The sequence below is a fragment of the Micromonas commoda genome, chromosome 12, assembly GCF_000090985.2.
Source record: "Micromonas commoda chromosome 12, complete sequence".
NCBI lineage: Eukaryota > Viridiplantae > Chlorophyta > Mamiellophyceae > Mamiellales > Mamiellaceae > Micromonas > Micromonas commoda.
Genome location: NC_013049.1, coordinates 785,643 through 811,091, shown reverse-complemented (window position 1 = coordinate 811,091; position 25,449 = coordinate 785,643). Strand labels below are relative to the sequence as shown.

General features: G+C 67.4%; 11 protein-coding genes across 11 annotated transcripts; 6 read left to right on the top strand and 5 right to left on the bottom strand.

The window, feature by feature from the left end:
• Window positions 1-263: 263 nt before the first annotated feature.
• MICPUN_62964 (hypothetical protein) lies at window positions 264-4,206 on the bottom strand (the record flags this gene model as incomplete). Its single annotated transcript, XM_002509054.1, has 2 exons — window positions 264-3,908; window positions 4,150-4,206. 2 exons carry the CDS (start codon window positions 4,204-4,206, stop codon window positions 264-266), a joined length of 3,702 nt encoding a protein of 1,233 aa, XP_002509100.1.
• Window positions 4,207-4,945: 739 nt separating this feature from the next.
• Window positions 4,946-5,792, top strand: MICPUN_109248 (hypothetical protein). Its single transcript, XM_002509306.1, has 2 exons — window positions 4,946-5,029; window positions 5,222-5,792. The coding sequence occupies exon 2, from the start codon at window positions 5,257-5,259 to the stop codon at window positions 5,728-5,730; it is 474 nt and encodes a 157-aa protein (XP_002509352.1). The 5' UTR covers window positions 4,946-5,029; window positions 5,222-5,256; the 3' UTR covers window positions 5,731-5,792.
• A 155-nt stretch (window positions 5,793-5,947) lies between these two features.
• Window positions 5,948-9,967, bottom strand: MICPUN_62966 (predicted protein; the record flags this gene model as incomplete). Its single annotated transcript, XM_002509053.1, has 1 exon — window positions 5,948-9,967. The coding sequence occupies one exon, from the start codon at window positions 9,965-9,967 to the stop codon at window positions 5,948-5,950; it is 4,020 nt and encodes a 1,339-aa protein (XP_002509099.1).
• Window positions 9,968-10,103: 136 nt separating this feature from the next.
• On the bottom strand, window positions 10,104-12,204 carry MICPUN_62967 (hypothetical protein; the record flags this gene model as incomplete). Its single annotated transcript, XM_002509052.1, has 2 exons — window positions 10,104-11,989; window positions 12,119-12,204. 2 exons carry the CDS (start codon window positions 12,202-12,204, stop codon window positions 10,279-10,281), a joined length of 1,797 nt encoding a protein of 598 aa, XP_002509098.1. The 3' UTR covers window positions 10,104-10,278.
• Window positions 12,205-12,624: 420 nt separating this feature from the next.
• MICPUN_62968 (predicted protein) lies at window positions 12,625-15,135 on the top strand (the record flags this gene model as incomplete). The annotated part of the gene is made up of 1 exon (XM_002509305.1): window positions 12,625-15,135. The coding sequence occupies one exon, from the start codon at window positions 12,625-12,627 to the stop codon at window positions 15,133-15,135; it is 2,511 nt and encodes an 836-aa protein (XP_002509351.1).
• A 538-nt stretch (window positions 15,136-15,673) lies between these two features.
• MICPUN_106326 (g2-like myb-family transcription factor) lies at window positions 15,674-17,425 on the top strand. The gene is made up of 2 exons (XM_002509304.1): window positions 15,674-16,005; window positions 16,368-17,425. The coding sequence occupies exons 1-2, from the start codon at window positions 15,967-15,969 to the stop codon at window positions 17,247-17,249; spliced, it is 921 nt and encodes a 306-aa protein (XP_002509350.1). The 5' UTR covers window positions 15,674-15,966; the 3' UTR covers window positions 17,250-17,425.
• Window positions 17,426-17,488: 63 nt separating this feature from the next.
• Window positions 17,489-19,063, bottom strand: MICPUN_62970 (predicted protein; the record flags this gene model as incomplete). Its single annotated transcript, XM_002509051.1, has 1 exon — window positions 17,489-19,063. The coding sequence occupies one exon, from the start codon at window positions 19,061-19,063 to the stop codon at window positions 17,492-17,494; it is 1,572 nt and encodes a 523-aa protein (XP_002509097.1). The 3' UTR covers window positions 17,489-17,491.
• A 520-nt stretch (window positions 19,064-19,583) lies between these two features.
• MICPUN_98140 (predicted protein) lies at window positions 19,584-20,318 on the top strand (the record flags this gene model as incomplete). Its single annotated transcript, XM_002509303.1, has 1 exon — window positions 19,584-20,318. One exon carries the CDS (start codon window positions 19,584-19,586, stop codon window positions 20,316-20,318), a length of 735 nt encoding a protein of 244 aa, XP_002509349.1.
• Window positions 20,319-20,482: 164 nt separating this feature from the next.
• Window positions 20,483-21,631, top strand: MICPUN_113308 (hypothetical protein; the record flags this gene model as incomplete). The annotated part of the gene is made up of 1 exon (XM_002509302.1): window positions 20,483-21,631. One exon carries the CDS (start codon window positions 20,483-20,485, stop codon window positions 21,629-21,631), a length of 1,149 nt encoding a protein of 382 aa, XP_002509348.1.
• On the bottom strand, window positions 21,614-22,375 carry MICPUN_92116 (iron-sulfur cluster). The gene is made up of 2 exons (XM_002509050.1): window positions 22,290-22,375; window positions 21,614-22,169 (listed from the first exon to the last, which is right to left on the bottom strand). The coding sequence occupies exons 1-2, from the start codon at window positions 22,367-22,369 to the stop codon at window positions 21,683-21,685; spliced, it is 567 nt and encodes a 188-aa protein (XP_002509096.1). The 5' UTR covers window positions 22,370-22,375; the 3' UTR covers window positions 21,614-21,682.
• Window positions 22,376-22,532: 157 nt separating this feature from the next.
• On the top strand, window positions 22,533-25,306 carry MICPUN_62974 (voltage-gated ion channel superfamily; the record flags this gene model as incomplete). The annotated part of the gene is made up of 2 exons (XM_002509301.1): window positions 22,533-22,647; window positions 22,809-25,306. The coding sequence occupies 2 exons, from the start codon at window positions 22,533-22,535 to the stop codon at window positions 25,304-25,306; spliced, it is 2,613 nt and encodes an 870-aa protein (XP_002509347.1).
• Window positions 25,307-25,449: the final 143 nt, after the last annotated feature.

The following is a 25,449-nucleotide window of genomic DNA, read 5'->3' as shown; positions in this document are numbered from 1 at the left end:
AGGCACCGACGGAATTTGATGGCGGAGAGCGCTCGATTTCCCTCGGTGGTTTCGATGGTTCACAGACCGTCACGGGATGCCAATGAATTCGGAATCCCAATGCCAGGTTAAAAACCCGTCGTTTCGACGAGTCAAGGGTCGCACGGACAACGATGAGGCGAACGACGCTCAACTTGCAACTTGCTTTTCAAGGCAGGAAGTACAGCTAATAATAGTGCGCAGCGCGATGATGCCCTCCTCCACGGCTCGCATCTCGCAACCCATCACTTCGTCGGCAACTTGCGGACGATCTTCAGCGGCGAGAGCTTCGGCAGCACCCCCGCGGCGGCGGCCATGTCCGGCGACTTGACCCCGCCCGAGGACGACGATCCCGGGGCGCTCCTCGACGGCGACATGGGCGGCGTCCGCAAGCCGTCGTTCGCGGACGCCGACCCGGCGCTCCTCGCGGTTCCCGGCACCTTGACGCGTCCCATCCCGGGGAACCCCTTGAACACGTCCTCGTCGTCGTCGTCGTCGTCATCCTCCTCAGCCGCGGCGGCGCCGTTCTCGCTCATGTGATTCGGCCCCAACGCGCTCGAACCCTTCTTCTTCGCCGGCTTTGGCGTCTTGATGGGCTTCAAGCCGGTGAGGGTGACAAAGTTACCCTCGATGGACGGCGACGCGCTTCGCAGGGAGCCGCCGAGGGAGTCGTTGACGGACGACGCGAGCGAGTTGACGCTGTTGACGCTGCCGCTGGGGCTCGGCGCCCGATCGCGGCGGCGGGGTCGCTGCGGCGAGATGGGCCCGGAGAAGGGCTGCTCCTTGCGCGCCAGCTCGGCAAACGCCGCCGCCTTGGGCGATTCCGTCGGCTGATCCACCCACGCCTCGGGCATCTCCGCCTTTAAGGCGCCGAGGATGGCGGAAAACGCGGGGCGCTCGTCGGGATCCTTGTGCCAGCACTGCTGCAGCAACGCGACAGCCTCCGCGGGGAGCCACGTGGGCAGCTTGGGCCTTCGGTGCAAAAACGCAACCTGCACGACAATCTGCACCGGCGACGAGAGCTCTTCCCACGGATACTTGAGCGTGATCAGCTCCCAGAGGATGACGGCGAACGAGTACACGTCGGATCGCTCGTCCGTCGGGTCGTTTCGAAGCACCTCCGGGGCCATCCACTCCGGGGTCCCTCCCGGGGACTTGGAGCTCAGGTACGTGTTGTGCTTCAGACGGGACATGCCAAAGTCGGAAACCTTGAGGGTCCAGTGCGAGTCCACGAGCAAATTCGCGGGCTTCAGGTCGTGGTGCACCACCGGCGGGGACCTGCTGTGAAGGTAGCTCATCCCCCGCGCGCAGTCCTGCGCCATCTGCCGGCGAAGCCGACCGTTGGTCGCCAGCTCGACGCCGTTCTGCGTCTTGCCGTGGAGCAGCGCGTGAAGCGACCCGAGGGGCATGAGCTCGCACACGATGCTCAGCCTCGGAGCCTGGATCACGGCGCCGAGGAAGAGCACGATGTTCGGGTGCCGCATGCCCTGCATCATTCGAATCTCGCCGCTGAACTCCTGCACGTTGGACGCGCTCAGGCTCTTATCGTGCATCTGTTTCAGCGCAACCTCGGTCCCGTTCCAGTCGGCGGTGTACACGACGCCGAAGGAACCGCTGCCGATGCGCCGCCCGAGCTTGAGCTCCTGCGGCGGGATCACCCACCGCCCGGCCGCCTGTTGCAGCGCCCGCTGCTGCGAAAAGGACCCGAACTGCCCCGCGAGGGCTTCATCGAAGGAGGGATCGTCCAACTCGTTGATCGTCCCGGGGACGCCGCCGCCGTCGCCCCGCGCGGCAAAGGGCGCGTACTTGGCCGACGTCTGGCCCACGCCCTGCGGGTTACGCTTCGTGGGCGTGGGCGCGTACAGCTTGGTGCTCTCGATCTCGCCCTCCTCCCTGAAGCTCACCTTGCGACGAAGCGAACCAGGTCCGTCGGTGGGTTCGGGGTTCGACCCGGATCCGCCGCCGAGCAAGCCGATGGCGTCGGCGATGTGCAGCGACCCGCCCTTCGAGTGTCGGCTCTTCTGCTCGATCGAGCTCGTCTTTCGCAGCACGGAGACGGGAGGGACTTGGGACTTGAGACGGTTCCTGCGGACGCCGCCGGTGTTGGCCGCGAGCCACTCGGCTGGGACGGAGTCGCCGCGCCGCCCCGTCGATCCGGCGCCTCCTCCTCCGCTCGTCTTGTCATCCGTCCCGAGAACCGTCCTGGCGCTGCCGGCGTCGCTGAGAGCCTCGTCCGCGGTGTCGTAGTCGGGTTCGGGGGAGTCGGGCTCGTCGGCTGGGGATGTCGAATCCTCCGGCGAACCCCTGGCGGAGTCCTTGACGTCCTCGTCGCTTCCCGAGCTGGACGACGATCGATTGATGCTCTGAGCCGAATCGTGCTTCTTGGGGGGGAAGCCCTTCCCCGGTCGAGGGGGCTTACCACCGCCGCCGGGCACGGGAGTCGCCTTGGGCGTCTTCGACTCCGCGCGGGCCTCGTCCTCGAGCACGCTGTCCAAAGCATCGGCAAACGAGACGGATCCTCCCCCCCGCGAATCCGCGCGATTAGCCACTCTCTTCGCCGCGTCCGCCTTGGCCTTGATCTCCTCCTCAGCCTCCCTGGCGAGTTCCTCCTCCGCCGCCGCCGCCTCGGACAGCATAGCCGCGTGCGCCGCAGCCTCCCACGCCGCCGCGGCTTCAGCCTCCGCGCCCGTCGTGTCGCGCGGGGTCCACAGCCCGCTCTGCTCTCGCGCCTCTTCCAGCGTCGCGGGCGCCTTGGCCCGCGGGGACTTTTTGATCCCCACTCGCGGCGAGAACCCGCCGGATTCCTCGACCTTCTCCGCGATGTTTTCCGAGCTCCCTGGCGATCGCGCCAAGCCGCCGGCGACGACCTCGGGCGGTTCGGGCGACGACCTCGGCGACATCTTGGGCGTCGAGAGTCCAAACACGGATTGCTCCTGCGAGTCGATCGCGTCTATGGGGGACGTCGGGGTGTTTGTACCGTTCGGTCGCGTCGTACCGTCCGGCGGGGGCAGTCCCCGCTGGAGCGACGAGATCCACCGGTCCCGGTCCAGCACGGTTCCCGCTCGCATCACCCGCACGCTGTACCCGTGCGTACTGCAGCACAGCCCGTACAGCCGCTGCATGTAATCGAGCGAATCGTACCCTCCACGCCGCAACGAAAACTTTGGATGCGTCACCAGCTCGAGCGAAAACGCCGTCTCGCCCTCCTCCGGCGCGGGCTTGGCGCTGAGCACCGTGCCGTAGCCGTACATGCGGCTGAACCCGCGGCCCCAGAACAGGTGGTTATCGTACAGCACAAAGTGTCGCATCTTCCACCCGCGTTTCGTCATCCCGAACATCCGGGAGATGGAGCCGAAGTAGCCCTCGCTCTTCTGCTTCTCGAGCGTGCCCTCCAGCGTGGGCTCGCGAGGGAGCCACGACAGGAACCGGCCCGGCGCGCCCGGCAGGTTGGTATCCGCGGGCTTCGCGCGGGAGCCCCCGCCGCCGGCGCTCACCGTGCTGGCGAACGACATGACGGAAGACGCGCCCGACGCGCGTCCCAGGCTCCGTCGCCGGCCGCCGTCCATCCCCGACGATACAGACGCACCCCCGACGCTCGCCGCGTCATCCCCGGCGGAGGCGTCGACATCGTCCCTCCAACCTCCGTTGTCATCCGCGGCGGACAAATCGCCGATGGACTCGCGGCGGGACGGCGGCGCGGAGCCGTACGGGCTGGTGGCGGCGGAGGCGTCGCCGGCTAACCCTAAACCCGCGAGCGATCCCGCGCTTCCCCGGCTGCTCTCCCGCCTCAGCGTCTTCTTGCCCACGATGGAGGCTATCCGATCCTCCGTGAAAGGCGATTTTCGCCCGGTGGGGGAGTGGGTCATGCTGCCCACCGGCGAGGGTTCGTTCTGCGGGTCGCGAGGGAGCGGGGGCGGGAGTGGGTGGAACGGTCAGTTCAACGCGGGCGAGATCGGTCGATTCGAGCGCGCCGCGGGGTTCCCCTCGCGACGGTCGTCGGGTTGTCGAACACTTCTCGGGGCGGCAGGAGCTCAATTTTTACGATCGACACGGAGATATTCCTGACTGCGTCGCCGTGTGAACATTCGATCGGGGCTTTTTGGGAATGGGTCCGGGGCACCGCGCACTCACCGAGCTGGTCACGCCGTTTTGCGCGGTCCTCTCGACGTCAATGGCCAGGGTAGACATGGTACCGGAGTTTGGATGCGTAAAACCCGGATCCGAATCCCCCCGCGCGCCTATCGTCCCCCGAACGATCCCCTTCCCCGTCCCGGAACAAATTCTGGGACCCCTGACAAACACTCCTTCTTTCGAGTGTCGGTCCGGTCCCGCTCCACGCCGATCGCGTGCCCCGCGCTGATCCGAGAAGGGGCGCGCCGGGTGTGCCGTACGCCGATAACCCTCGGTGTCGCGACCGCGTCGTGTCCACCGACCAATCGACGCCCGCGTGTGTCGCGCGCCCGCCACGCCACGCCGGAATGACCGCCCGACCTCTCGAGCCTGCGGGAGGTGCCCTGGCGGGGTATCTCTTCAAAGGATCAAGCTGCCTCGGACCTCACAAAGCGAACCGAGTTTCTCGAGTCCCGAGACCCACTTCGACAAGGGGCCACGATTCGATTGGATCCGCAGCGGCGAAAGCAGTCACGGAAAAACGAAAAAAAAGTGCGCTATGGGCTTTTAGTTCGAGCAAATCGACCAAATCCACAGGCGACACCCGCGTGTCGGTTCGGAAAAGATTCCCGCGGATTTTGTAGCCTCGTCAGTTCCGAATCGTGAGACTGCAACGCATACGAAACAGGTCGGTTCGTTGGAAATATCTGACTGCGAATGTTCTTCGGGGCGCGAAAAGTGCGAGAAAATCTCCCCACGAAGGGTCGCACGGCTACGGAAACGCACCCGCGGACCTCGTTTGACCATTCTTTCGAGGCTCGGGTAGAACCGAGTCCACGGCGTCGCTCGCACCGACGCGGGTCACCCCGACGCGAGGGCGAATCCTTCGCTTTTCCTTCGGGTGCGCGCCCGATACCACCGCTCCGCCCCGCGTCCAGCCACCGCGCGAGTCCGCTCCGGCGGTTGCTCGTGAAACGGCAATAAATCCCACGTCAGCTTCGTGGCGCTTTTTCGAAACCCCCCGCGGCCCGCCACCTCGGCGCGCTTCCCGACCCGCGCGCCGTCGCTGACCTCTCCGCTCCCGCGCCCGCAGGTTTTAAAGGGTTTACGCGCGTGTTCCGAGCGAAGATGCCGCCGCTCCTCGACGGCTCCGCGCTTCGCAGGTCGCTCGTTCAAACTCCGTCGGAGCGAGTCATGCGGAAGCTCTCCAGCACCTCCCCGTGCGCCCCGACGATGCCGAGCACCGGCAAGACGCGGGGCAAGGAGACCTTCGAGCACCTCCGGGGCATCCTCTACCCCAACAGCCTCGTCAACGGCAACACGGGCACGCCCGTCTCTTTCCAGGCGGGCATGGCGCGACTCGCCGAGGCGAACGCCCGTCACGTCGCGAATCGAGTCAGGGTGAGCGTGAAGGCAACCCCCGCGAGGGTGGGCTCGTGCGAAGCCGCCGCCGCCGTCGCCGACGTTGCCATCGCGCGCTGGCACCTCGAGCGCGCCGCGCCGGGAGGCGACGAGGACGGCGCGCTCCAGGACGTCATCGACAAGTCCCTCGCCAAGGATGCCATCTGCAACATCGACGACCTGCTCGACCACGCCGAGTGAGAATATTCCATTTTTCGCGCGAGTGAGTGTACTACGTGTAAAGAAAGCAAAGCCAGCCGGAGAAGAAGCGAACGACGCGCGACCGCGACTGCTCGATCGTCGCCCTCATCATCGCCATCTCTCATCGTCCACCACCGAACGCGTCGTCTCTTCTCGTCCCTTCTCGTCGGCGTTCGCGACGCCCCGACGTGTGTGAAAGATTCCGACAAGAGTCGTCTCAATCGTCGTCTTCGTCCGAGTTGGCGGCGCGGGCCCAGCTCGCCTTGCGAGTCCCTCCCAGGCTCGGCATGTTTCCCCACGCGGGGGCGCGTTGCTGCTGCTGCGTGTGTTGGTGGTGCCTGCCCGCGTTCACCGCCGCGAACGTGGCGTACACGCGCTGCCGAACCTCGCGCATGGCGTGCTCGTTGCTCTCGCCTCGCGCCGCCATGCGTCGAATCTCGCGCAGCGTGAGGTGCGGATCCGGGCACTTGCCCTTTCGGACGCATCGACCGGCGTGCGCGAACGGGCGGCAGTATCGCACGCCGACGTAGTGACCGTCGTCGTCCACCTCGAGCTCGACGTCGTCGTCGTCGTCGTCGTCGCTCGACGACGCCGCGGCGGCGGGCGGCGCGTCTCTTTCTTTTCCAGCCGTTTTCTCTTTTCCGCCTCCTCCCTTTGCGCCCCCTTTGCGCCTCGACCGGGCGATCGCCCCCGCCTTCTTCTTCGAGCCGCCGGCGCGTGCCGACCTCGCGAGGAGGCCGGCGATGGGCACGTCGTCGTCGGACTCCGATCGGGCGCCGTTCGTTCGTTCTCTCGCGAGGAGCCCGGCGATTGGTACGTCGTCGGCCGAATCCGAGTCGTCCGATGAACGCCCTTCGCTCGACTCCTTCGCCGGCGGGGCGAGCACGGCGCGCCAATTACCGCGCTTCTGGTCCCGCCGCGCCTTGGCGCGCCCGGCGCCGGGGTCGCCTCGCGGCGCGGGCGTGCGGTCGATCTGGCCCTCCGTGTGGCACACCGGCGGGAGAAACTCAAAGCCGAGGAGGCGATTCGCGTTCGCGCATTCTTCGCGATCTCGAGGCTTCCCGTCGGCGTCCTCCTCGTCCGAATCACGCTCGGCGTCGGCGCATTTTTCGTGACCGGCCGCCCAGTCGTACCCGACTCCCGCGGCGCACTCGGCGCCGACGTCCCTCGGCCCCGGCATGGGCTCAAAGTCCTTCGAATTTTTAGCCCCGGCGAGAGCTAGCGATCCCGCGCCTCGCCGGAGAGGCTTCGGATCCTCGAGCGATGAACCGATGAACAGCGCGGACGCCATCCCCATCGGAATCTCCGGAAGAACCATCAGCCTCTTCGCGCTCTTCGGAGGCGGCCTCTCCTCCTCCTCCTCGACGCCGCTGAACCCGCCGAAGAGGTGCCCGCGCTTGCCGCCGTTCTTCATCCGCCTCCCGCCGAACGTCCTGCGCCCGCCCGACGGAATATGAATCGCCGTCGCGGGCGGCTTGCCCCTGCGCGGCGGACCCGAACCCGAACCCGCCGCGGGTCTTCCCCGCCTTCTTCCGCTCACTCCGCCGACACCACCACCCGGGGAATCTGATCGGCTCGCGTCGAACGTCGACCTCCGCATCGTCGCGCCTCGCGTCGGCGCCGACCCGTCGGGACCCGCCACCTCCTTAAACACCTCCGCCACGTCGGACCCGACGTCGTGGCGCAGCAGGTACCGACCGAGCGGTAGGGTGGCGAGGGCGTCGATCGCGGAAGCGACGTTTTGAATTCCATGCGCCGGGTCGAATCCGTGGCCCCGGAACCAGTGCGGCGGATCGGTCGCCGCCCCCGCGTCGTCGTCGCCAGAGTCGTCGTCGCCGGAGTCGTCGCCGGAGTCGCCGAGGGACGTCCCGCGACTCGCGGCCCGCGTCGAACCGTTACTTAAAACGCCTCCTCCTCCTCCTCCTCCTCCCAGGGTTCGCGCCATCTCTGAAGGCGGTGGCGGCGGATCCCGGCAAAATCTTCGCAAAATCTCATCCGCGTCGAACCTCTCCGGCGGCCTCGCCACCGATCCGTCGCGCGCGCGAACCCTGCACAGCACCACCGTGAGATCGCGGACGACGCCGACGCCGTTTGCGGATCCTCCTTCGGAGGTTTGAATCCCCGGGTCGCCGCCCCGCGCCGCGAGGGCGCACCACCACCTCGCCGCTTCCGCCCACGACGCCTCCTCCTCGACGCAGTCCACCCGCAGATCCCCCGCGACTAACGCGTCGGGGTCCTCGGTGAACTCAACCTTGCACCGAACCGTCTCCGCCACCTCCTTGCCACCTCCTTGCGCCGAACCGTCTCCCGCCTCCACCTCCATGTCCGTCGATCGGACCACGATCTTTCGCTCGCCGAGCGAGAAGACGGCGTGCGTCCTGACGACCGGGACGCATCCGTCGTGAGCTGTCGCAAAATGAACGGGAGGGGGGACGTCTCCGCTCAGCGAACCCAGCGGCCCGCGCTGCGACAGCCTCTCCAGCTCGCGCACGCGCCGCGCGTCCTCGACCCTTCGCGCGATCGCTCGCTCGTACGTCGCCGCCGCTCGCGCCCGCCACGTCGCCGGAGAGCAGTCACGCGTCGGGAGCGGGTCGCCGATGTGAACCACCACTGCAGGGCGGCGACGTGAATTAATGCGGCGATTTCGTTCATCGCCGTTCACGTCGCCGTTCACGTCGCCGATCGATCCGTCCTTCGAGGCGTCGTCGTCGTCGTTTCCGTCCCACACGCAGATTGCGACTGGAAGGTCCCACGCGCGGTCCAGCCGCCCCGGCGCGTTGGCCACCAGGCACGCCAGCGCCCCCTCGGTGAGCGCCGCGGACGCCCCGGTGGATTCGCAAATCGCGATCGTCTCTTCGTCCTCGCCCGGTACAAACGGCGCGTCGCTCTCCAACGCCGTCGCCAACGGCGGGTTCAGCGCGCTGACGAACTCCCCCAGCCGAACGCCCCTGCCGCACGCAGCGAGGAGCGCGGGTGGGATGGGCGCCTCCGTCGGATGGGGCCGCGTGCCGCCCGAGTCGCCCGAAAACGCCGAGAGGTTTGAAGTGCTGCCCCGCCTGGACGGCGCGGATGGTTTATCGTCAACCCCCCCGACGACGGACCCGCCCAGCCGAGACGACGGCCGGCTCGGGGGTTTATCCCTCGAACCCCCGGTGCGCCTCACGCTCTCCAGCGACAACACCGCCGGCGAGGAGGACGGGTTCAGTTCGTCGCTCTCCCACTTTCCCAAACCAGTCACCAGCGAGAACGCGTGCGTCAAGCCGGGCCCGGCGGCGGGCGACGCGGCTGGAGTCACGTACCTGGGCGCGTCGCCCGTTTTGGGGTCCACGCGCCGCGCCACGTCGCGCGACGCCCACTCCCTCGCCGCGCGCACCATCCCGCGCGGGCCCATGGAGGCGCACACGCCGCGCGCGGCTTGCGCGACGTGCGCGAGGAACCGGCGCTGCTCCCGTTCCACCGCTCGGTAGAGGGCGTCGAGATCGGACGTTTTTAATCCTCGCGGGAGCTCGTGTCTGTACCTGGCGCGCGTGGGTGGGTACGTGAGGAAGGCGTCGTGCTGCTCCCACGTGAGCGACGGGGGCGGGGGTGAGGCGGGGGTGAGGCGGGCGAGTCTCGACGTCGACGCCGTGGGTTTCGTCCGCCGCGCGGGCGGTTGACGCGGGTTGGACGATCCGTTCCTCGGATGGGCGGATGCGCCGTCGTTCGCGCCATCCCCCGCGCCATCCCCCGCGCCCATCGCCATCGCCCTCGCCCTCTCGACCTCGGCCTCGAGCTTGGCGGCCGCCTCGAGCCGTCGCAGGTGCGGGTCCTCCGCGAGCGCGCCCCCCATCGCGTGGCGCACGGCGACGCGCACCGCCTCGCGCTTCGCCGCCGCCTGCGCCTCGGCGAGTTCCGCCTTGTTCTGGCGCCTTCGTCGGGGCTGGACGTCGCTGGCTGGAGCGGGCGCGTTCGTCGCCGCCGCTGGGAGCTCATCGGTGGGAGGAGGCGTGTCGTCGTTCGCGCTCGACGGCGGCGGCGGCGGGTCCGCGGCGGGCGTCGCGTGCCCCGCGCTCGGTCGCTCGCGCCGGTTGGTGGTGGGCGCCGGAGGGGCGATGGAGACCGGCGCCGCGCGCGATTCCACCTCGCGGAGCCTGCGGAGGGTGGCATCGTCCGGCTCGGGGAGCTTCTTCCCTCGCCCCGGCCGCGTGAAGCCCTTGTACAGCGACGTCCATCGCTCCACGTCGTCCTTTCCACCCATGTGGCCGCCGAGAGACGCGCACCCGCGATCTGGCAAATCAGATCGTCCCGAGCCAGTGACTGTGTTGCGTCTCGCAGCGCCCAGTCGGCGTCGCGTACGGGACCGTTTCTTCACGCGTGAAGCAATCAACTTTCATCGACAGACATGCTTAAGATCTTAAATATATCTGCAAAACACAACACAACACACGCGCGGTGCGCAATAAATAGGCTGAAGAATGAGCGCGGGCTCGGCGGCGGCGTCTCCTCGCCCGCCCCTCCCTCCGCGAATCCAAGCGAAGGTGAATAAGAATCAGTCCCTCCTCTCGTCGTCTAATGGTGCATGTATCCGTCGGCTCCTCCCTCGAGGTTCATGTCCCCGAGGGTATCCGAAGTCCCGTGCAGGAAGTGGTCGCCGCTTCCCGTGCGCATGGGTACGGACATCGGCCCGGGCATCGAACCGAACGTACCCCAGCCCGGCTGGAGCAACCCCGGCGGGGGCTTCGCGTGTAACCCGTGGTGCGCGTCGAGGTGCCCCGCCGAGGCCCCCACCGATGCCGCCACCACCGCCGCCTGCACGCTCTCGATCGTTCCGAGCATCGACGCCGCCATCGAGGTGTTCCCCGCGTAGAAACCGTTGGCGTCGACCGGCAGATCCGTCCCCGTGCTCCTGGACGCGTCCAGCGCGGACGAGTTAGCGCGGTCGCCCCCGTTGGACGATCCCCCCGCCAGCGCCTTCCTTCGCTGTTGAACGTCCATCCTCTCCTTCTCCGTCATGGCGCCGATGAGCTCGTTGAGCGCGTTCTTTACCGAGGCGAGCTCGTGCTGGAGCCACTCGTTGCTCTGCTTGAGCCGGTGGATCTCCTCGCCCTGCCGCGAGACGATCTCCCTCGGGTCGACAATCTGCCCGTCGCTGCCGATCCAACCCCCCTCGCTCCCCCCGGGCGGAGTCGACGTGTTGCTCACGCGCCGCATCTTGCTGAACCGCCCGTCGTTGGGGTCGATGACCATGCGCATCGCCTCGTTCGGGCCCCCATTATGCCCCATCACGCGCTCCCCTAAACCCAAGATCATGCCCGCCGCCGAGGGCTCCAACGACCTCGACGGCCCGGTGAACGAGTTACCGCGGAGGCCCTCGCCGTTATCTCCGGCGGTGCCCCTCGAGCTTCCACTCCGCCCGCCGCTCTTCGCCATGCAGTCCGGGGAGACGTAGTCGACGTACTTATCGAAGCTCTTCTGCATGTCCCACGGGCCCCTCAGCGCGGCGCGGCGATCGCTCGCCGCGCACGCGTCTCCGCCCGATCGATTCCGAGCGCTGAGCGAGACACCGCTGCCCCGATCCCTCGGCAGTTTCGCCGGCTCGACCGCGACGGTGACGCCCGCGCGATGCGGCGGGACGCAGTCGACGAGAACGAAGTCGTCCCCCGTCGTCGTTGTCGCCGCCGCCCCGTTCGAGACGGCCGCCGCGACGCCCGAGGCGCCCTCCCTGCCGCCGCTCGCGCCGTTCTCGTCGAGATCGGGCGTCGGCGCGGGTCGTCGTCGTCGGAGAAGGCATTTGTAGCTGGTGTTCTTCAGCACGTGGTGCACCGCGCGGAACAGCGCCGTGTCCCTGAACTCGTCCTTCTCCGAGAGGACGTTGAACGCGAGGGGCAGGGACACGAGGCGGACGTGGCCTTTGCTGAAGCCCTCGTCGCCGAGCAGCTCGCGGATCTGCAGCTTGACGTCGGTCGAGCTCTCGAACGGGAGCTTCCAGCACGGCACGGGTTCCGCTGGGGGTTGCGCGGGCCTGCCCGTGACCTGCTGCTGCCGCGCGCGCATGAGCTGCTGCTGGATTAGGTTCTGCGCGGTCATCGCCGGAGCGCGGACCAGGCCGTCCGGCACCTCGTGTATCACCCGGGTCCTGTCGTTGCTCGTCTTGCGACTGTAGTTGAGGCCGAACACCTCGCGGAGGTAGACGAGCGGACAGACGATGTCGCCCGTCTCGGTGTCCTCCAGCATGAGGTAGCGGATCGTGGACGACGCCGCCGGGTCGTTAGCATCGTTCCTGCGCAGAGTCGAGTGCGAAGTCCAGGGTCAGTCGTCGGCAGAGGCGAGGCGTGCGAGGAGCGACGCGTTCAACCGCGAGCGCCGGGCGGAAATACATTTTTTTTGCGGGGAGGGGGGAGGGACGCACTTGGAGCCCGTCGCGGGAGTGGTGACCGTGGCCCAGTAAGGCTGCGTGTCCTTGACGTCAATGACGGGGCTCTCCCGCCGCTTCATGACGACACCGCGCGATTTTGCGTGACGTCCCTCCGGCGTTCGCGGCGCCGGAATGCGGCGAAGAGATGCTGAGTAGATATCATCGTCATCCACTAGGTTTTCAGTCCGCAAATTTTCCCAAATTCCAATGATGGTTTGTGAAACCGTCGTCTGAAAACGGAAGAAGGTGCGGGAAGCGGTGAAAGTTCCTCCTGTGCGGCCAATGGGCGCTGTCGGAGATCTTGCCGATTCTACTTTTTTTAACTCGTCACTCTTGGTTTATTTCAGCGTTCGTTACCCAGGTACCCAGTGCTTTTCACTTTATGCGGGAAAATTTTATCCGGGCGCCGGGCAACAACGAGAGCAGCGGCGGGGGGAATGACGTTTTTTTCCAGGGCGCGACGCACCGCCGCCGTGGGCGGCTGTTGAGGGGGGGAAGTTATGGTCGGGTTTCCCCGCGACGTCTCCCCCGCGGACGTGGACTCCCCGGGGCCGACGCCGTCGGAACGCCCCCCTCGCCCCCAATCGTCCGCCAAGCGCGCGTCTTCGTTGCTCTCCGTTCCGTGGCGTTTTTTCCGCGAACGGAGTGCGGCGAGGGCGAGGAGGCGGGAGGAGGAGACGCGCCGGGCCGGGATCCGGAGGGAACAACGCCGCGCCGAACGGGAGCGCCTGCGGGAACGAGTGCTCTCCGGCGCGCTCGGGTGCTACCCGCTCTCCAGGGCGGTTCTCGCGTCCGAGGGGCGCGTTCTCACGGATCTGAACCGCAACGCGCGACTCATCGACGGCGACGCCGCGGGCATCCGACCGGGAGACGTCGTCGTATCGTCCATGATGGAGGACGCCGGGTTCCTCGCGCCGCTCGACGAAGACGAAGACGAAGACGACCAAGCCCGTCGCGTCGACGACGATCTTAACGGCAGCGACGACGACGACGATCTTAACGACACAGCTGGCGACGCCCCCCGCCGCCCCGGGCTGCGGCGCGGGCGGCGATCGGGACGGGCACCCGCGCCGCGCTACACGCACGAACCCCGGGTGTACTTCGTGCTTCGAGGCCGCGTCGACGTGCTCGCGCCGGGACCGGGACCGGCGAAGGACCCGACGAGCGACGGCGAAGACGAGAAGAACGAGATGAACGAGAAGGAGACGGGGAGGAAGAAGAGACGCGAGGGGAGAGACGCGAAGGTCAGACACGGGGTGTGGCACCGCGCCGTCGGACTGGGTCCCGGCGCGTGCTTCTCCGCGCCGCTGCAGGCGATGCACGGCGCCGAGTGCCCGGGCGGCGCTCGAGCGGTCGCGGGCGGTAAAGGCCTGAGGCTACTGACCGTGCCGATGTCCATCGTCCGGCGCAACGGTTCCGCGGCGGTCATGGAAACGTGCCGCCGCGAGACGATGGAGCTGATTCGCGCGGTCCCGTGGCTGGCGTGGATCGAACCGGCGTGGGTGCGGGGATTCGTTATCGACTCGTTCGTGCTCGAGCGAAGGGGGGACCCGCCGGATGCGAGGTACGTGCCGGTGAGCGCCGACGGATCTTCCGGCGAGTCGCCGGCGGGGCTGGACGTCCCGCTGGTGCGAGCGGGCGAGGCGCCGCGTGCGATGCGGGTGGTGACGGAAGGTGCGGTGACGGGCGCCGGGAACGGCGGCGTCGTGACCGCGGGCGGAGTGTTCCACGAGATTTCGCTCGCCGGCGCCCACGCGGTTTTCGCAGACTCCCTGGATGGGGAGGACGGCAAAAAAGACGGGGATGGGGACGGGGGCGGCGTCTCCGAGGGGCGTCTCTCGTCCCGGGAATGGACGGCGGTGACTGACGCGGTCGCGAGGATCGCCCCGACGGAGTGCATCGCCATGCGTCTCGACCGCCTGCGCGCGCACGCGGCGCGATCGGCGTACGTCGCGCGATCGCTCGAGCGAAACGAAGGGGCGAAGGCGCTCCGCGCGTCGTTACTCGATCGCGTCGTTCGATCCGACGACGTCATCACCGACGAGGACCTCGTCGCCATGGGCATCCTCGCGGACGCTAACGCGTTACGCGGCCACGTACCGTGGCGAATCGGCGCCGCGCCCGTGGGTACGCCGGGCGGCCCCGTCCCTGACCCTTCCTCCGCTCCCCACGGCTCGGTTCGACGTGAAAAGATTCGCGCGGCGCTGAAAGAGTCTCTCGCGTTCGAGGGCGCGGAGGACGCGACGCTGGACAAGGCGATCGCGGAGATGCGCGAGCTGTCGTTGGCACGAGGTGACCTACTCGCGGAGGAAGGGGGCGAGTGCTGGGGTTTGTGCGTGCTCGAGCGGGGCGAACTGTCGCTGTACAGGTCGACGCCGGACCCGCGCCGCGACCGATCGGCGACTGGCGCGTATCAGGAACTCGTCGGACGCGTCGGACGCGGGTACGTCGCGGGGGAGATACCGGTGATGTTCAACACCCCGAACGACGCCACCGTCGTCGCCACGCACGTAGACGACGACACTCGGACTCGGCTGTGGGGTTTGAGCCGCGCGCAGTGCGAGCGCCTGTGGGGTAAGAGGGACGAGCGGTGGCGTGTCAAGGAGAACGCGCTGTTCGCGCCTTTCCCACGCGAGCTGCCGGTGTTTCGCGCGATGGAACGCGTGCGTCTGGAGCACCAAAAACGCGTGCTGGAACGCGCAAAGGCTGGATTACCGCCCCTCGCGCGGACGGCGTCGTCCGCGGAGCTGTGCCTTCGCGCGCTGCCCCACGGACTCGGCGGGACTCTACTCGAGAGCGTCATATCGCGCGCGTCCCCGGTGCACCGGCTGGAGGCTTCGCGCGTCAACGAGGCGATCGAACGGACGAACGCGTTCATTGAGGACGTGCGCTTGGCGAGGGAGGCGAGGGAGGAACGCGATCGGATACAGAGGGAACGGGCGGCGAGGCGCGCGGAGCGGGACGCGGAAGTCGCGGCGAGCGGCGGGGGGGGAAGCGACGGGGATGAGTAGTTTGGGGAGGAGTAGCCGGGGAGTAGACGGGGAGTAGACGGGGAGTAGCCGGGGCGACGGGTCGGGATTACGCGCGTGCGTCGAGGGCGAAGACGCGCGAATGGAACCGGATGCGCGCGCCCCGGGGCGCGCCAATTGCGCCTCGGCTACTCCCGACCTGATTTGACCGGATTTGAAACCACGAAAAACAGTTAAACGCCTGGAGAGCCTCTAACTAGTACCCATACGAAAAGTGACCACCCGTTTACCCTATTTTCGCGGTATTTAGATATTTCGAACGAATCTTTAGGAGCAATTGGTTTGGGGAAGTTTCACCTCGATTTATCTGCCCGAACTGCCAGCCCGTCGAGATTTTGGCGCCCACTCGGGGCTGGCAGCCGGTGATTGGCTTCGTATCTGGTTCCGCGAGCTTTTATTGGCTCGCCTGCACATTTGGCAGATTTTTCAGTCTCCTTTTACAGTGCTGTTCGCTCGCACGTGGGGAGCGAGAGCGGAGCTCGTCTTGGCGATTGCGCGCCTCATCCGGCTCATACCTGCACACATAAAGGCTTACTTGGAGTGAGAGAGGAGGCGACGAGGATGACCAAGTGACGGGACCCGGGGTACGCAGGTCCGACACGAAACGCCCGCACGGAGGCGCGCCCTCGCGAGAAAGGCCGCGACCCCGACGCGCGAAAACGTCCGGCGTTTTCCGCACCGACCGGCGTTTTCTTCGCCGAGCTCGCCCGATCGAGTGTGCCGGAGGCATCCGTCGTTGACGCCGACGCGGGGTTTACGGCGCGTCGAAGCGGTCATCGATAGGCCGGGAGGGTGATTTGGGACCCCGTCGTGATGTCCGACCGCTCGAACGAGGAGTCGGGATCCCCGGAGGTGAGTGTCGACGCCCGGAACGCCGCCTTCCCGTGCGCCATCTTTCGACGATGTTTTTCCTCCTCCGCTTCGTTGTTGTTCCAACCGCGACCGGCGGGGCTGCCGGAAGACGCGCGCCGAGGGTCATCGGTGGATACCCTCGCGCCCTCGACGGCCTCGGCGGCGTGTTCGACGCGTCGTTCATCCCGATACCCCTCCGTGCGGCCGCTTTCCTCGCTCGCGTCGCCCCGTCGCGCCACCCCGTCTCGTCCCACGCGTGCCCGCCGATCGGCTCGCACCGCCGCGCCCCAGGCTGTCAAGAAAAAATATCTCCAACTTCCGGGAACTCACCGTGAGCCGCTCTCCTCTCCCCGATACCCCAGATTGCGCCCCGGGACGACGACGACACCGAACGTCACAAGACCAACGGCGACGCCACGACCGCCGGCGGCGACGACGACGTCCACGGCGGCGGCCACCACCACGGCGGCGGCGGCGGCGGCGGCAAGCAGCCGAAGAAGCCGCGGCTGGTGTGGACGCCCGAGCTCCACATGCGCTTCATGAACGCGGTGAACCACCTGGGGATCAAGAACGCGGTGCCGAAGACCATCTTACAGCTCATGAACGTGGAGGGGATGACGAGGGAGAACGTGGCGAGCCACTTGCAGAAGTACCGCCTGTACCTGAAGCGTCTCGCGGGGGTCCCGCCGTCTACGCCGCTGCCCGCGGACATCATGCAGAGGGTGCACCCGTTCCAGTACCCCGGCACCGCCACCGCGGCGGGCGCCGCGGCGATGCACGCCGCGGGTGGTATGCCGTCCGCCACGTGGGCGCCCACCATCGAGCAGATGCACGCGGGGGTCCCGCCCGGGATGCCGACGGGGTTTCCCGACTTTCAAAACCTCCCACCCGGCCACGCGGGTCCCCCGTCCGCCGACGCCTTTAAGGACGCGGAGGCGTTTCACGCGCAGATGGCGGCCACGGCGCAGTTCATGAGCTACATGGGTGCCGCGGGAGCAGCAGCGGGTGGATTTGGACCACCCCCGGGCGCGGTTGGAAACGCGGGCGCGCCCGGGGGTTCGGAGGAGGCGGCGATGAACGCGGCGGCGATGATGCGGCAGGGGTACTCGGCGGGATACCCGGCGATGCCGTACGGATCGCCGCCGATGCCGGCCGGTTTCATGCCGCCGCCGTGGATGGTACCCGGCGCGCCGTCCCCGGGGTCCGGTTCGTTCCACGACGACCCGTCCTCGCGGCGGGGCTGAGGGACGGCGCCGCGGATGGCCCGCTTAGCAAAACTAACACGCATAAAACCTGTCTTAACCTGCGGGGCTGACGAGGTCGCGCCGCGCTCGAAGTGCTCGAGCGGCGGCGCCCTCCTCGGTAATTTGTCTAGCATTTACCACTGCCGGTGCGTTGTAACACTGACTGTCAAATCACTAACTCGCCGCCGTCGAACCGCCGCTGCTCGTAAGCGTTAAGCGTTAAAACGGCGCCACCTTTGTCATCAATCGTTTATCCACGCCGTCATCGCCCACCTCGACGCGTGCGACGGCAGCACCTCGTGCACGATCCTCCTGCAGTCGAACAGCACCATCCGCCCCGCGCTGGGCGCCACGTCGACCGTCGTTTTTGCCCCGGTCCCCTCCAAATGCACCCGCAGGCAACCCCCGTGCGATTCCTCCCAGTCGGGATTGAGGTACAAAATCGCTGTCACCGCCCTGTCGCTCGCGCGCAAACCGGGCTCGCCCTCCGAGTGCCTCGGGTCCCCCGGGTCGTTGTCGAGGTGCGCCACGTACCGAGCGCCATCGCCGGGGTAGTTGGCGAGCATCAACTTGTCCGGCGCGGTCGCCGTCGCCAGGCGGCGCATGGTTTCCTCGGCTCGGCCGGACGATTCGCCTGGTGGGTTAGCCCCCTGGTTAGCCCCCCGCCAGCGCCGTCCCGTTCCGACGTATCGCCCATCCTCATCTCCAAGTGACCCATCCTCATCGGCCGCCATCTCCACGTGGCGCCTGCGCAGCGCGGCGGGCACCGCGAGCAGCGTCCTCGCGCACGGCGACAAGCCGGCCAGCGCGGTTCCCTCCGCCGGTAACGCGTCGCCCGCGAGCACGGCGATGGAATCGTCGCGTCCCTCCTGCCCGACGTTCACCGTCTTGCGCGACCGTTTGAGAGCGTTCGCGGCGTCCAGGCACGCCGCGAGGACGTCCGCGGGGAGGACGTCGTCCAGCACCACGAAGCCGTCGTCGCACAGCGACGCGACGGCTTCCTTGGACACCGCGGCGTAGGCGATTTCCACGGCGGCTTCGTCTGGGGATGACGGGGACGAGCGGGATGGGGACGAGCGGGATGGGGACGAGGGGGATGGGGACGAGGGGGATGGGGACGTCGGAGGTTCGGCGGCGGCGCGGGCCGCCATCGCGTTACCCTCCGGAGCGTACCCCACCCCGCCGAGCCACGACCTCCACGCCGCCTGGAGCGCGGGTTTCCGAGACGACTTCGGCAGGTTCGCCCACGCCACCGCGACGTCTCCCATCGCGTCCGCCGCGACCGTGGCGCTCGCGGCCGCCGCGAGCGCCCGCGACGCGTCCTTCGCGACGCCCACGTAGTGCACGCGCGTCCCGCCGTTCACGAGCAGCGCGAACACCGCCGCTCCCGGGGGTCCGCTGGGTCCGATCGCCTCCGCGAGTGGGACGGCGTCGCGCGTGGCATCCTCCAGCGTCGGGACGACGCTCGCGGCGCGCTCCTCCGCGGCGGCGCGGGGTACCGGCGCGCGCGCGATGCGGCGCGAGGAGGGCCGCCGAACGGTGGCGGGAGGCCGGGGCGACCAGATCTCCGCGGTCGTCGCCCGGGCGAGGCTCATGACGGCGTTGGAAAGTGACTTTCTTGCGGGAAAAAATGGATGAGGAAAAGCTCTCGAGGCCAAATGCCAAATGCCCAAATGCCAAATGGAACTTTGCCCGTGTGTGACTCTCAGTGTCCTCCTCCCGCCGTGGTGGCGGAGCGCGCGACTTCGACAGGTCGAGCGGCGAAGAGTCGCGGAGTCGGATGGCCCCCACCGCCACTCGCATCCGCGCGACATCGCAACCCACGCAGTCTCGATCGAGGTGAGCCCCGACCCCGCGCACCACCCGCGCCCGTCCCGGTATCCCTCGCGGCGCGCCACGCGGACCGGGCGCTCCAAGGCCCGCCCGGCCCGACCCAAGTCCGCCGCGCCGCTGGCCGCCGCGCCGGAGAGAAGGCACCGCGGCGGAGATCGAGCCTCCCCGTCGGTCGGGAGGCACGCGCTCGGGCGAGCGGTCGCCCGGACCGGCCAGACACCATCCCGGGCGTCAAAACCCGCCCGTTTCTCTCGGGGCGTCCGAGCCGAGCCTTCCCGCGCTCGTCCTTCTCGGTCCGTCCGAGACGATCGCGATCGACCCACCGACTGACGATCTTTTCCCATCATCCCCCGACGCTCCCCACGCTTCGGCAGCGGCGCCAGGTTCCAGCGTAAACGCCGCCAACCGATCCACGCGCCGGTCCGACACAAACACCGCCGCCACCCCCACACCTCCCACCACCACTACCTCCGCGAAGGGAACCCGCAACTTCGCCGCCAGATGCCTCTCCCCGCCGTCGTCGCCCTCGGGGCGCAGCACTTCTGCCTCGACCAGTCCGACGACCAGGTCAAGCGGATCGCCAAGTCCCTGCCGTGGTACGGCCCGAAGTACTCCCCGCACGACGTCCCGTCCTTCTACGACGTCTCCGGCATCACCGAGGACCCGGCGGTGTTCCAGCTCGTCGTCGACTTCTTCGTCGAGAGGTACAGGTCTCAGGGCGAAGACGGCCCGACGCACATCGCGGGCTTCGACGCCAGGGGGTTTCTCTTCGGCCCGCCCATCGCGTTGGCGCTCAAGATCCCTTTCGTGATGATCCGCAAGGCGGGTAAGTTACCGGGCGTGCTCGTCACCTCCGGGACGTACGTCACCGAGTACTCGACGGACGAGACGGTGATGCGCCTCGGTTCCGTTCGCGCCGGGGACAGGGTGGTGCTCGTGGACGACCTCATCGCCACCGGCGGGACGGCGCTGGCGGGGTTCGACCTGGTGGACCAGCTCGGGGCGCGCGTTCACGAGTTCGCGGCGATGGTGTCGCTTCCCTTCCTCGACGGCGTGGGTAAGATCCACGCGTACAAGGAGGGCAAGTACAAGGACGTGCCGTGCTTCACGATGGTGGACGACGCCAGCATCGGGCCGGAGATGTGCAGCGATCCGCCGGAGGGGACTCCGAGGATGGTGTCCGCGGAGCAGGCGGGAACGATGGAGGCTGATATCGTCGCCAAGAGGGCGTGCTGATCGTGTGTGCCGGTCGATGTGCCGATAGACGCGTCGCTCGCGAAGTTGTTATCGTACGACACCCCGCTCTCGCTCTCGCTCTCTCGTTCGCTCGCTGATGAAATAAAAGTTAAATAAAAAACGTCCGACTTGGTGGTTGAACGAATCACATCTCGCGGCGCGCAATGGAGGGCGAGCTGCCGCCGCTCGCGCGACCGTTGCTGACGAATCGGGACGAGACGACGGTAGGCTTCGCGGATGACTGGACGCCATCGCACGTCAAGGTGGCGCTGAATCTCACCCTCAACGCCGAGTTCGTTCCCGCCTCGGCGAACGTACGGGATCTCAGCTCGCTGCCCGGGGCGCCCAGTGGATGCCGAGCGGCCGTGGCGCGCGTCGTCGCGCTCGACGGCCTGATTGACAAAACGGCGCTGGGCTGGATCAGAGAGCACTTAGGCGTGGATATCGAGGACGAACGTCGTCACGGCGGTGCCAAGCCGAGGGAATCCCTGTGGGAGCGCAAAACCGCCGACGACGACCTCGCGGAGCCAACCTACGGTCTGAGGAAAGAGTCGATGGATCGGCTGGTCCGGACGATGATGCATCGCGAAGGCGTCGAGCCGACGACGCGCTTGGACGAGTTTCACGCGCGGCTGCAAGCTCTGTACCCCGACTGGATCGTGTGCCACATGCCCGCCGACGCGCTCAGGGCGGACGAAGAGGCGTCTGAGAAACCCGACGATTCACTCGACGCCTCCGCCGGGGGGAGTGCGGGGTTTCGATGCGACGCGTTCGTGGCCAACGCGGCGGTCCACGGCGACGAGTACAGGTGGCACGTGGACGCCGACCCGAGCTCGTTTCCGGACTCGTGCGCGTGGACGCGGACGTACGGCGACTACGTCAACGGCGAACCCGGCAAGCCCCTCTTCGTCAGCGCCGTCGTGTACGCCAACTCGGTTTGGGACGAGGACGCCTGGGGCGGGGAGACGCACTTCATGGACGTCGGCTCGGGGGTGGGCGCGTTAGTTTGTCCGCGGCCGGGGCGGGTGGTGTTGATGGACCAGGACGTGACGCACAGGGTCTCGCCCCCGACGCGCGCCGCGAACGGTAGAGCCCGGTATTCCCTCGTGTACAAACTCGTGTTCTTCCCTCGCGCTAAGGGGGGAGCCGCCGGGCCGGACGCTTCGTTGTGGGAGCGGGGCATCGCGAGGGCCGAGTGGGGGCCGCCGTCGCCGATCGGGTCCGCGGCGAAGCTCGCGGCGATCGTCAACGCCGCGGCGCGCGCGCGACGTACTGAAACCGGAGCGGTCAAGCGCGACAGGGAGGAGGAGTAGGACTATCACAAAGCACTAAGATGTTAGTCACTCGGGCCACAAAGAACTACGTTACTTGGCCACGAAGGATGACCCGCAGCCGCATCCGCCCTCCGCGTTGGGGTTGTCCGCGATGGCGAACGACGACCGGATCATCTCCTCCACGTAATCCACCGTGGAGCCCTTGACAAACTCGAACGAGATCTCGTCCACCACCACCCTCGCCCCGCCGACGTCGAACACCCTGTCCCTCGGCGCCGGCGTCGTGTCCAGCGAGAAGGTGTACTGGTACCCGCTGCACCCGCCGCCGTCCACGGCGACGCGCAGGATGGACGCGGCGGGGTCCTCGGCGGCGAGCTCGCGAAGCCTGCGCACGCACGCGTCGGTGAGGGTGATGCCGTCGCTCTTCCCGTCCGGATCCTCGACGCCAGCCTCGGCCGCCGCGCGCGCCGCCGCCTCGCGCGCGCCGGCGCTCGTGGCGATCCCCGCGCGGTTCCACGAATCGACGCGGTGCACGTCGGTCGGGGGCGCCGTCACCCACGGACGCCAAGACTCGGTCCTGGAAGGGGAGACGGGGGGGGGGTCGAGGGTGAGGGTCGGGGAGGTGCCGAGGGCGGGGGGGCGAAGGCGGGATGAGGCGTCGCGCGCGCGGGGTGGCGCGGTCGAGAGGAGAACGCACCTCGACCCACGCTCGACGGCGTGTCTCCGCGTCGCCGTGGCCAGCGATCGCGCCGCGGCGAGCAACCCTCGGGTCCTCATGCTCGTCGTGTCGCGCGAAGTGTCGCCGCGAAGGGCCCACGTGGACGATAGCTGGCTGGCTGCGCGTCAGCGCGCGGCGCGTCTAGTGATTTCCAACCTGCCAACTGCCGAGTCGAGTCGAACTGGCGGGGTGTTGGGGCACACGACCGACACGCCGCGAGCCATGTCCTCGGCGACCAAGCCGAGGCGCTCCCTCAACGGCGGGACGTCTCCGTCACGCGGGCGCGGTCGTTCGCCCCCGCGGGAACGCGAGATGGTGCAGAGGAACCACAGGCGAGGTGAGCGAACGCCCTCCTCCTCCGCGTTTGGATCCGCCCCGTCGCAACTCGGCGGTGTCGTTTTCGCGATTTTCCCTCCAAAACCGATGCGGGGGTCCGCGCCGCCCCTCGCCCCGTTCCCGTCGACGTCGCCCCTCACCCGCCGTGTCCCACCGCCGCAGGCCCTTCGTTTGAATCCGTCGGCGAAGCCACCGAGGACGACGACAGCGTCCTGGGCGACGGCGCCCCCAAGGCGGCGCAGCTCTCCCGAGCCCGCTCGCGCGTCGAGGGGCGAGAGGGCGCGCATCAGTCCTCCGTCGCCGCGGTCAAGGGCTTCGAACAGAAGGCTAGCCAGATCGCCGAGGCCATCAAGGAGCAGGAGCGCGGCGACGGCGCCATCGATCCGATGGTCATGCACCCCAGCGCCGAGTGGAGGCGCTACTGGGACGGCCACTTCAACTTCATCGTCCTCGTCTACATCGCGTTCACCGTGCCGTATCGACTCGCCTTCGACATGCCCGCGATGGGCGGCTGGTACCTGTTCGAGTTTATCATCGACCTCTACTACTGGGTCGACTTCGTGATGTGCTTCCACACCGCGTACTGGGAGAAGATCGACGACGGCGACGACGTGCGTTACGTCACCGACCTCGAGGAGATTCGCGCGCACTACCTCCGAACATGGTTCCTGTTCGACCTGCTCGCGATCCTGCCGGTCGAGTACATCAAGCGAAACGCGCAGAACATCGCGGTGTGCTCCTGGCATCTCGTCAAGGATCCGTGCGGGGATCACGTCGTCAAAGGCGTGGACCATCACGTGATGCGCGCGTTCACGGTGATTCGGCTGTTCCGGCTCCTGAAGCTGGGCCACCTTCCGAGGGTGCAGCGGATCATCTTCGGCTACTTCGACGAGTTCATCTTAAAGTACCACCTGTTCTTCTCCATGAGCAAACTGCTGTTGTCGCTGACGTTCATCTCGCACTGGATGGCGTGCTTGTACGGCAGTCAGTACAACTTTGAGCGCGAGGATCACAGCGGAATCGAGGGCCTCCACTGGGAGATGTACATAGGCGCCATGTACTGGGCCGTGCAGACTGTGACCACGGTGGGGTACGGAAACATCGTGCCAACCACCATCTCCGAGCGCGTCATCGCGTGCTTCGTCATGCTGCTCGGTGGATTCGTCTTCTCGACGATAATCTCGAAGGTGGCCAGCGTTTTGGAGCCCAACAGCGGCGAGAACATCGAGGTGAGAAGGAAACTCGCCCTTCGCCGGTTCATCGAGGAGAAGAAGATCCCCCGGTCGCTCATCGTCCGCATCAACACCTACTACAAGAACGAGAAGGACGACTCGTTCGGGAACAACGAGGTCATCGCGGGGCTTCCGGATGTGATTCGCACCGACGTAAACTACTTTGTATACGGCGGCGTCATCATCGACGCCTTCGCCGGGACCGTAATGCCCAACGAGATGTTTGTGGAGTTTATGTGCCGAAGGATGTACCCCAAACGGTACACGCGCGACATGCCCCTCAGCATGACCAACGAGTTTGTCGAAAACATCTTCATCGTCGCGGAGGGCCGCGTCGCGGTGGCCGCGAGGGAGGAGGACCTACTCGAGGACACCGGCGACGTCGACACGAAGGCGTACAACGAGAAGATATCCGACGCAAACTGCGACAACGACGACCCGGGCGCCGGGTGCCTCATGCCGCCCGGCGCGCTCATCAACCCCGGCGTGGCGCTCGGGTACAACCGCGGCGTGCTGTGCACCAGACCGTACGATAAAATCGTCAACTTGATGGTCCTCGCCAAGCAGGACCTGATGGACGTCGTCGAGGAACACCAACCTCTGCTCGCGCGCAACGTGATGGACGAGTTCATCGAGCAGCTCACGTGGTCGCGCAAATCCGCGCAGAGGCTCGGGCTGGAGGGCATAGGGCGAATAGACCTCTGGGACGAGGAGAACAAGCGCGTGAAGGCAAAGTGGGACGTCATCCTGCAGCAGGAGCGGCGCAAGGAGGACGAGGCGAGACTCTCGCGCGGCGGCTCGCTCAACTCGCGAGACGACGACGACGCGATCGTCGAGGCGCCGCAGCTCATCGAAGCCGAGATCGGCGGCGATAAGTTTGAGCTGGTGCAGAAGCAGGTGCAGCAGCAGAGCATCGTGCTCGCGCAGGTGGCGAACTCGTTCAAGGAGTCTGCGGAGAAGACGCGGGATAAGCTCGGCGAGCAGAACGCCGACCTGAAGAAGTTCCAAACCTCGGTGATCGACGCGCTCAAGTCGCACTCGCATCGCATAGAGCGCATCGAGGGCGCGATCGAGGGCCTCCACAGGCTCCTCGTGGCGCAGATGGGCGGCTTGCCCTACCACGCCGAGACGGGCGAGGACACGGCTGGCGGCGTCGGCTTTGGCACGGCTTCCGATCCGTACCTGGCCAAGGCGAAGGACGACCTGCGGCTGGGCGGGAGGGCGTACGCGGGTCAGCCCAAGCCGAGGGGGGGACCCGACGACTTCGGCGTCGAGGCACTCAACGCAGACGTCGCGGACGACGACAACGCTCGAAGGCTCAAGTACGCCGCGGGCGCGTCGGCGAGCGGCAGGCCGGGGTCGAGGTCGTCGCCGCAGCCGCCGCCGCTGCAAGGGTACGAGGCGGCGCGCCTGCGAAGGGCGCTGTGATGAGGAACACACTTCGGGGTTTGGCGAAGGACCCCAAACGGGGGGTTCGGGAAGCCGAGGTGGACGCCGAGGCGCGGTGGCGGGACTCGTGAGAGTGAGAGTAGTGACTAAATAAACCCCCGGTTTGATTTGATTGCGTCGAC